Source organism: Sprattus sprattus, assembly GCF_963457725.1.
Source record: "Sprattus sprattus genome assembly, chromosome: 11".
Lineage (NCBI taxonomy): Eukaryota > Metazoa > Chordata > Actinopteri > Clupeiformes > Clupeidae > Sprattus > Sprattus sprattus.
Window position 1 is genome coordinate 30,699,623 of NC_137909.1, and position 10,836 is coordinate 30,710,458.

General features: G+C 47.8%; 1 protein-coding gene across 1 annotated transcript in view; it reads left to right on the forward strand.

Moving 5' to 3' along the window:
* Positions 1-8,656: 8,656 nt before the first annotated feature.
* Positions 8,657-10,836, forward strand: part of LOC308372448 (proprotein convertase subtilisin/kexin type 5-like) — a gene marked incomplete at its 3' end in the record, with an annotated part of 9,915 nt that continues 7,735 nt past the window's right edge. The window contains exon 1 of the mRNA XM_080847601.1: positions 8,657-8,950. Coding sequence (XP_080703727.1) covers positions 8,758-8,950 — 193 coding nt within the window. The 5' untranslated portion in view covers positions 8,657-8,757. The remainder of the gene's footprint in view (positions 8,951-10,836) is intronic.

Below are 10,836 nucleotides of genomic sequence, written 5' to 3' on the forward strand. Positions count from 1 at the left end.
TTTAATGAAAGGTGAGAGGAAAGGCACCGTGATATGGCTAATCTGGATTGTGTATGGGGGGGGGGGGGGGGGGGGGTGTCACTACTGACTGTTGACAGTGATGAAAAATGCCGATGAGGTCTTTAGTCTGTCAGTTGGCATGTCCACTAAAGGTCGTTTTATGGTCAGTTTTTAACGCAGAACCGTAAGCACGTAAGATACACAAGGGACTTGTTTTGGTTTACGGTTCCTTAAGGTTCCCTACGGTTCCTAGGATTGTGCGTGTTGCAAAGCCAATCAACGCCAGAACTGTAGGTTTTATTTTGAGTGAAGTAAGCGTATTTATTGCAGCAGGACAAAGGAAAAAAACTTACCAGAGCATGAAAGTGTAGTGGGCGGAAGGGTTGACGTTATGAATTCATGTGTTACACAAAATACAAAGGTTGGCAATCCATTACCAGTGGCGAAAAAGACAGATCACATAATGCAAAAGTTTGTTTATTCACACATCTTTTAATGATGGCCAGAGCGCTTTAAGACAATGTGTTTCTGAGTTAAATTATTCAAAGGTGAAAGGTTAACGGCCAGAGAATCGCCAGGTGTACCTTCTCATCATGAGGGTATATTGTCAGTGCTTGTAATACAATGGTGCTGGCCGCAAGTTAACTCCACGTTAATGTTTTGTATATGAGCAGACCGGGCTCATTCTATCTTCCGTCACAGGTGCAATTGATTGATTCACGTCAATATGAATGGATGACATGACTAACAAGTGGTGGAAAATGAATATGAAAGTAATTGTTCTGTGAAATAGCGCGTTCCCTCCAAACCATCGCGGGTGATCTCTCCTGTGAGAATGGGATATTCTCTCAATGAATTTGCCGTCATTTGAGCGTCTGTGGTCAAAATTACTTACAGACAACTGGAGTGGTACAGCAGATTTATTAACGATATCGGGAGCATTGTTACAAGCAATCCATGTTCATGAAATGTCCCACAACAATGCCCATCAGTGTCTGGGCAAACTCATGTCATATACCTAAAACCCCTCCCTCGGACTCTTACACTGTGGCCACCTAGTCCTCCACTATAGATAAGAGTATTTACATAGGATCCCCTTACCCCAAGCCTTGAATAACTCTCTTAGCTCATCAAACCTTACCCAACAGGTCAGACAGAATACATGGCCACACTCAGTTACCAATTCAATTGATGTTATACTATGGAATCCTATACTAACCTACTTAATTAAATGTGAAACATATATTTTTTATCCCACACGTCCTTATTAGTGTTTAAAGAGGGTTTGTAAAGGAGTTTGAGCGTCCTTATAAGTGTTCAAAGAGGGTTTGAGTGTCCTTATAAGTGTTCAAAGAGGGTTTGAGTGTCCTTATAAGTGTTCAAAGAGGGTTTGTAAAGGAGTTCATGTCTTCGGCCCTCTTCTGTTCCGTTTGTTCATAATCCACAATAAGAGGCTATTCATGATGGCGTGGCTTTAGTCGGATAGTCAGAGATTTTGGGGGGACGCACTTAAGCACGTAAGGGGGGTTATGTGACTGCGCAAGGGGCTCTTGTGTATCTTACGTGCTTATCTTCTGCATTAAAAACCGAGCATAAATTCCACTTTAGCTGACTCATTCACACAGCACAGCATTTTAGATTATATGAGCTTTTAGTAAAGCTCTTGAATAAAGTTGCAAACCTGAACTTCTATAAAGTGCTAGATGAGCTAAATATTTACAAAGGTCTGGTAAAATAAGCTAGATTTATACAATAGTTCAAGTTAACACGCTCTGAGTTTTTTCATGCACTTTTTACAGAGCCAGGTGTCTTTCTGCAGTTTGCAGACTCTACAGTATTTTTGTCCGATAAGGAGAGAGTAAACAAGAGGCTTTAAGAACATAAATCTTGGAATCAGCAACCCTTGCCAAACCCTTCCCTTCCCTTTGACACGATTCTTTTTTTGCAAGTCATTCCAGAATTATACCATACAGATCTAGAATTTATATCAACGGCCATTACTTTATGGTCACTTGAGTTCATTATTACATCATCAAACGGAACCTTAACTTGGCAACATTCTAATCGCTTCTGAAAGGGTTAAAAAGGTTTCCTCCCTCTGCTCGTTCTGTCCTCCTCTCCTCCCTCCCCCATCACTTCATTCCTCTCCCTCATTCCCACTTAAGTCTCTCCATCTTTCTCAACCTAGCCAAACCACTCACAATCTCTCTTCAGCTCCCTTCCCTCACTCTCCAGTTCACTCACTTTCTCTCTCTATATATATATATACAGTATCCCCTTCCCTCGACCCACTCCCCCTCTTCTCTCTCCCATTCCCTTTCTTTTCAAAGCTCTTCTTCCCCCTGATTCCCTCTCCCCTCCCTTCTCCCACCTCTTTCGCCTTCCCTCTCCCTCCTTCCCCCTCTCTCTTTCCTTCCCTCTCTCTCTTTCCCTCTCTCTCTCCCCCTCTCTCTTTCCTTCCCTCTCTCTCTCCTTCCCTCTCTCCCCCCACTCTCTCCTTCCCTCTCTCTCCTTCCCCTCTCTTTCCTTCCCTCTCTCTCTTTCCTTCCCTCTCTCTCTCCTTCCCTCTCTCTCTCCCTCTCTCTCTCCCCCCACTCTCTCCTTCCCTCTCTCTCCTTCCCCTCTCTTTCCATCCCTCTCTCTCTTTCCTTCCCTCTCTCTCTCCTTCCCTCTCTCTCTCCCTCTCGCTCTCCCTCTCTCTCTCCCCCCACTCTCTCCTTCCCTCTCTTTCCTTCCCTCTCTCTCTCTCCTTCTCTCTCTCTCGTGTGAAAGGACACCCTCCTCCAGGCCCTGCGACCTCTATGCGACCTCTCTCTGCCCGCAGACGGACCACTTAACGTTGCTTCCCCACACACACACACACACACACACACACACACACACCCCCACACACACACACACGCACACACACACACACACACACACACACACACACACACACACACACACACACACTTCACATTGCTTCCCCACCTGTGGAGACGTCAACAGAGGGCGGCGCACTTCAAAGCTCTGCGGTGAGATTGAGCGCTGATTGCCACCGACCACTTGACTCACTTCATCTCCTCTCTGGGACGAGAATTTCTGGGGAATGACTTGGGGGGGAGCCTCGGGAGGGTAGGGGGGGGCGGTGGGAGGGGGTTCATCTGCCTTTGATGAAGCTCAGCTTGTGGGTCAAGTCGTTCAGTCCATCTGATCAGCCCTGTCAGCCATAGTTTACAGATTATGATCCATGCACCAAAACCCTAGACACATATGAGGGGCATTGCTGTGACTTGCTAAAATCACCGGAGTTTACAGTTTTATTTTGTTTATGGCAAATGCAGGGCTTTGCATTCAGGTGTGCCCAGAACCCCAAAGGTTAACACTTAAACCCACACACACACACACACACACACACACACACACACACACACACACACACACACACACACACACACACACACACACACACACACACTTTGTCTCTCTCATGGCCATTTTCCATTATTACAGTAAATGAAACCTGTGCATGAGACCTGTGAATGGAAAGGAACAATGTGTCATGAGTTGCTTATTCAATAATCACATTACTAGTGAGATGACAGCACCAGTGACAGTGATTCTGTCTGACTAAGAGAGCAAACCCACAAGTACGTGCCAGTGAAATGAAAGTGTGGGAGGAACACACCAATCTCAAACGCCACCTGAGTTACTGTAAAGGAAACACACTCACAGAGAGGCAGACAGAGAGGGAGACAGAGGGCCAGAGAGAGGGAGACAGAGAGAGAGACGGAGCGAGAGAGAGAGGGAGACAGAGAGAGGGAGGGAGACAGAGAGTGAGACAGAGGGAGACAGAGAGTGAGACAGAGGGAGACAGAGAGAGAGAGAGAGAGGGAGACAGAGAGAGAGAGGGAGAGAGAGAGAGGGAGACAGACAGAGGGCCAGAGAGGGAGAGAGAGAGAGAGAGGGAGACAGAGAGAGGGAGAGAGAGAGAGGGAGACAGAGAGAGGGAGAGAGAGAGAGGGAGGGAGACAGAGAGAGGGAGAGAGAGAGAGGGAGACAGAGAGAGGGAGAGAGAGAGAGGGAGACAGAGAGCTCAATCCTTCTTTCTGCCTGCCCGCCTGTCTGTCTGGCCTTGATCATGCAACAGCCATCAGTTCTGATCAGTCTTTCTCTCGCTAAAGTGCCTGTGACAGGGAAACAATTCGCCATGGCGACTGAAACGACGCCAGGGCTGGTCCCTAAGGCCTGGGCTCACAGGGAGGGATAGAGAGAGAGAGAGAGAGAGAGAGAGAGAGAGAGAGAGAGAGGGAGAGACGAGAGAGAGAGAGAGAGAGAGAGAGAGAGACAGAGAGAGACAGAGAGAGAGAGAGAGAGAGAGGGAGAGACAGAGAGAGTGAGAGAGGGAGACTCCCGGGGAGAGAGTTCCTAGGCCACTCGAGGGTTCCGGTTAGCTGCCCTAGCCTAATGGTCCCATCCGTCTTCCAATCATATCTGGCTCCACGTGCCCCTGGCCTGGCATAGCTACTAGCCTAGCTCTTCCCAGCACCCTGGCCTGGCATAGCTACTAGCCTAGCTCTTCCCAGCACCCTGGCCTGGCATAGCTACTAGCCTAGCTCTTCCCAGCACCCTGGCCTGGCATAGCTAGCCTAGCTCTCCCCAGCACCCTGGCCTGGCATAGCTAGCCTAGCTTGTCCACTTGCCTGGCATACCTAGCGTAGCGCTCCCCAGCACCCTGGCCTGGCATAGCTAGCATAGCGCTCCCCAGCACCCTGGCCTGGCATAGCTAGCCTAGCGCTCCCCAGCATCATGTCCACTGGCCTGGCATAGCTAGCCTAGCACTCCTCAGCACCCTAGCCTGGCATAGCTAGCCTAGCTCTCCCCAGCACCCTGGCCTGGCATAGCTAGCCTAGCTCTCCCCAGCATCATTTCCACTGGCCTGGCATAGCTAGCCTAGCTCTCCCCAGCATCATTTCCACTGGCCTGGCATAGCTAGCCTAGCACTCCCCAGCACCCTGGCCTGGCATAGCTAGCCTAGCGCTCCCCAGCATCATGTCCACTGGCCTGGCATAGCTAGCCTAGCACTCCCCAGCACCCTGGCCTGGAATAGCTAGCCTAGCTCTCCCAAGCACCCTGGCCTGGCATAGCTAGCCTAGCTCTCCCCAGCATCATGTCCACTGGCCTGGCATAGCTAGCCTAGCACTCCCCAGCACCCTGGCCTGGAATAGCTAGCCTAGCTCTCCCCAGCACCCTGGCCTGGCATAGCTGGCCTAGCTCTCCCCAGCACCCTGGCCTGGCATAGCTAGCCTAGCTCTCCCCAGCATCATTTCCACTGGCCTGGCATAGCTAGCCTAGCGTTCCCCAGCTAGCGTAGCACTCCTCAGCACCATGTCCAATGGGACTGCTAGATAGGCGAGTGACTTGTCATACAAATCTAGACTCTATCCAAATCACTTCGCTCATAAATTCCATGCAGCAGATGTGTCATGGACTTAATAATAGGCTTTTACGACAGAACAGTCAAGGTCATAATGTCATTTTCCAAGGAGTTCTATTGAGTAATGCATAAAGTGTACGTAAGTTCACTCCCAATTCTGAGTTTAACTTCGCCCACCACATGATTTTGAAAAATGCTCAGAAGCTGAAGGGCGGGAGTGGAGGGGAGGGGAGGGGGGGGCAAGGGGCTGGTCCCAAACAGTTGACTCTGAGTCAGTCAGCAACAGCCTTGCATCGGCCTGCAAAACTCCAGATGTCCAGGATTTTAAACAGTGGCTGGCGTGTTGAGCCATTTTTTAACCAACAATACGACGACGATTTCTATACAAATTAACACCAGCCTCCATGCGTTTCATCACAGTTCAGACATATCATTTAGTTTACAACTTTAAAAAAAAAAAAAATCACACACACATTTCAGGTTGCACAGCTTCTAGCTGTTGTTGTTTTTTTCAGACAGTCAGTTGTGACAATATAACGTGTTCTGAGTGAGAAATATGATTGTATGTAAATGAAACAGTAACAGGCACACTAATGACTCATGTGTTAGGGTTGTACTAGTGCAACATAACATCCCCTCCGTGGGCTGCTGTTGTGGAGCAAGTGTGGGCTAGGAAAGCTAAATTTAAGTATGAGAAATATCTCTGCTGCTATAAAACCGTTTCTGGGAATATCAAAGACAGTATTTGAGGGTAATTATTTGCATGTAGCCTACAATATCTTGAGCTCTAAAGAGGATCCATGCACCAATATATATATATGTTCATATGGTGATCCCAATAACATGGCAAATAATGTGAAAATCCAGCTAAAACCGAAGCATGTTCTACATCTGATAGAGTATATAGCCTACCTATACACAATACCTACAGAAAATATACATACAAATGTACAAAACAAAAAAGACTGCCAAGATACAAATCAGAGATATAGTCTATCCATAGTCACACAGGCCTAATAGCCTACCATGAAATAGTAAATATAAAGGTTACCTTTGTACTTATACTTACATACATTGTGTGCAACCTGGCATCACCAACCCTTCTATCTTTTAATTGCTATTATCTTCTTATTTTTTATTTGCACTAGTATAAGACCTAACCGACTTATTCCTAACATTAAACAAATGAATGCCCCATTAGGGAATCCAAGGGCCAAAACACCTTCTTCGCATATGCTATGAGTATAAACAGTAGAGACGGGATACTACTACTAATCATGTAGGCCTATAGTTTATATTACATCACACAAGCCCAGTCCTGTTACCAAAATGACCGCAATTTTGCCAGGTTAGCATACGTGGTAATGATCACGGAGACAGCATGTTGGCTAGTCGGCAAATAACCATCTAAGTCAGAGAATGTAATAAGACCTCTCTCCTGATGCTGTTAGCGTACGGACTCCAGACACTGTCACTACATTTGTAATCATGATGGACTGATGTGATGTTTTGACGTGATCACGTTTGGGCTGACTGCATGTTTTGGTTGAATAAATAACCGTCAGCGGCGGGCAGCCGGAGCACCTTTTCATTCTGAGAACACGCTCGTGATGCGTGGAGAGACCCTAACGGTCAGATGATAAGGATGCTTGGGTGCTGACGAAAAAAACAACATCGCTGGTGTCCACATCTTTCAACTGGCCGGACATTGGCTAGACACGCCGTTTTGCATAACTGGACGCAGTGTGTGCCCAAAGGCTACCGTAACAGTCAATGTTTTAGGGACTAAAGACAAAGGGATTTTCAAGCAGGCATCCGGCTTGCGTTGAATACGATTCTGAGCAAAAGACGCCCTTACATCTCAAAAATATCACACCTTCTACACTGCTCCACCCCGATGCTTTCTGTTTCTTTATTTGCACACGCCACTTCATAAATAATAACCAACAAAATCCCGAAAAAGGCAAGTTATCGAGGCTTCGGCACATTTAAACATCAGGTGCACCTGCCCGGGATACGCAGTGATTCCAACATCTGGCGATAGCATACCCTATAGAGAATGTTTGTATCTGATAGTATCTGCGGTGGAGAAAGCAGCAGACGGTCTTACCTTTGCGATTTCAGTCATTATTCCCCATCGCTCTGTGAATTTGGGTTATTCAGTCCTTTCATGTACGGGTTTGTTTCTACCCTTTGATAAGACAGCCTTTAGCGTCTGGCTGTCGGTATCTCTCTCATCCTCATGTCATTCCCCGCTGCAGCAGAAGCACAAGTCACGCCTACCCCTATCTCCTCCGCCGTCTGACGTCAAGGAAGGACTGAATCCGCCTTCTTCTACCGCTTGCTGCGCGCTTACCTGCGGACTCGACTGTCTTGAAGTCTAGTCTAGGCTACCTGCGCTTCTGTCTTCATGGATGACGTAAAACGCAAAAGGAACGCGGAAGATGCTACTGTTCCCGTTATATATTTAATCTCCATAAATGGAAACCAAACCAATGAATTCCAGGCTGATACATTTTTTTAGCCAACGTCGTTATATTGGCCTATACGTGTCTATTGGCTTTGATTATGTGTTATTTAGGCTACGCAAAACTGGCCGAAATGTTACTTCTCTGCTCAGTTAGTTGTGCCTCTGAAAACATAGTCCAAACTGAACCATGTCATACACTCATTGTAGTGACGGTGCGCCGACGGCCAGTGGATGGCGTCCGTCATCTGTCTGTGCCACTGCTGACACAGTGGAACTGCGCTCAAGCGAGAGTGTTGTTTCATCAAAACAGGCTGGGTTACCCAAAGAAGGCTACCAGTTTAGTGTAATGGGCGAGGTTAGATTGATGACAAGTTTGTCTGAAGCCACACTTACTCGGCCAAATGATTTTGTAGCTTTCTTTTGAAAAGAGACGTGCTTGTTGGCTTGACCTATTTTTCTGTTATCAACAGGTTTAAGTAAGGCAGAGTAAGTCGGCTTAGTATAAATGGTATTTCTTTGGATTTTAAAACAATATCTGTGTTCCACATATTTACTGATTGGGGACGGGCTGAATTAACAAAACCCATCGGAATGCTCCAAATGATTTTCTTTGTGTGCCCTAACTTGTGCAAATAGCACACTTTAAATTCGTTTGTTAAATGGGAGCCTCAGACGGGGTGGTCCCTCCAGAGCCTCCTTTGACCAATCCCCTCCAAACAAACTTGCCCGACTAGTTTTCTGTGTTTGTTGGCATGGTGAGAGGCTACCGTCGCTGTCAATCTCAGCGCTGCACCTGTTCAGCGCGTCGAGTTTAATGGAATTATTCTTCTCATTTCGTCCTTGTTGTTAGTCTAGGCTATAATTAGACATGAAGACTAGTTTCGTGCCGCTGATTTTCCTGTGCTGCGTCGTTGGGTATATTCAAACATATGTAAGTAAACCTTCCGCGCAGCCGTGCCTCAGCGGGCAGTTTGCGTTGAAGAATCAGTGCGTCCTCTGTCACCCTACCTGCTCAGAATGTGCGGGCCACGAACTCTTCGAATGCACCTCTTGCGGAGTAGGTAAGCGTTGACCCACACTCCAACACCTACACATTAGCGCTGGTTTGTTTTTAAAGGCACCAGTGCAACTTTCGAGGCTTAAAAATAAACATTCAATTTCTAGTCTTTTTTACACGTAGTAAGTTTCAATAACTCCATACCACTACATATTATTGACATTCAAGGAGCAAAGATGAGACGTCATATAAGTCATATTCTGAATTGTCAATATTATGGTAAATTGTAGCCTGATATAATTTGCGTCCTTCTGTTGTAATGGGAAACACGACTCTACCAACTATAGCTACATTGTTTTTCAAGACGTGTGCTTGACTGTAAATGAATAACTCGCAAAGTAATAGTTAGAGTTTTTGTTCTTGCCACAGTTATGAGCTCCCAGCGACTCAAAAACGTGACAAAGCCTTTTCTTGCGGCTGAGTTATCAGACATTCTTCACTGTTATCTTATTGAAACTCGTGGAGTGTTCTGGAGGCATTCTTCTTCTACTCTCCCCGCTTATGCTTCTCCAAAACACTGCACAGCTGCAACACGGGAAGACAAAAGATAGCACCCAGCCATTTATCAGGCTGCCAAAGAGAGACGTGTACCTCAAAGAAGGAGTTCTTTAATGGTTACAAACACGGGCTGAAAGGGAGAGCAAGTTTAAATGCAGACAATGACACATACACACAAGGGTGGGGGTAGGGGTGGGGGGGGTGGGGGGCAGGAGAGAGAGAGAGAGAGAGAGAGAGAGAGAGAGAGGCAGAGCATAGCTAACACTGCCAACATCATCAGCTTCATCACCATCATCATCATCTTCAATAACTCAACTTCATAGATTCAATGGCCATGACTAGCCAACTGAAATCATCTGAACTGAAGTGAATGTGGCTGTGGTAGGGGTTCAAAAACTCAACGGTTTCGAGGTGTGATCTCTTTCAGTCCCGTGTGAGCGGTGAAATCTGAGAATGTCAGGCAGGGCCCTTTTGTCACACAGGAGAGAAACGTCCCCCCAGGGGCCCTTATACATGCAGGAGCCCCAGCCCACACCCTTATACAGGAGCCCCAGCCCACACCCTTATACAGGAGCCCCAGCCCACAGGAGTCTGATCTCATGCTCTCACCCTTATACAGGAGCCCCAGCCCACAGGAGTCTGATCTCATGCTCCCTTATACAGGAGCCCCAGCCCACAGGAGTCTGATCTCATGCTCCCTTATACAGGAGCCCCAGCCCACAGGAGTCTGATCTCATGCTCCCTTATACAGGAGCCCCAGCCCACAGGAGTCTGATCTCATGCTCCCTTATACAGGAGCCCCAGCCCACAGGAGTCTGATCTCATGCCCTCACCCTTATACAGGAGCCCCAGCCCACAGGAGTCTGATCTCATGCTCTCACCTGGTGTCTCTGTCCTCCCCTCGGCCCCCCCACAGGAGAGAAACGTCCCCCGGGGGCCCTTATACAGGAGCCCCAGCCCACAGGAGTCTGATCTCATGCTCTCACCTGGTGTCTCTGTCCTCCCCTCGGCCCCCCCACAGGAGAGAAACGTCCCCCGGGGGCCCTTATACAGGAGCCCCAGCCCACAGGAGTCTGATCTCAAGCTCTCACCTGGTGTCTCTGTCCTCCCCTCGGCCCCCCCACAGGAGAGAAACGTCCCCCGGGGGCCCTTATACAGGAGCCCCAGCCCACAGGAGTCTGATCTCATGCCCTCACCTGGTGTCTCTGTCCTCCCCTCATCCCCCCCACGCCCAACACCAGGCTCATCCTCCACCCTCATCCTCCCAACTCCCAACACCACCCTCACCCCCTCATAGAATAGAATAGAAAATAATATAATAGAGTACAAAGCCCTTTACACAGGCAATATGGCTCTTCACAATAGCAAAGCTCTTCTGTTCTATGCAAACAA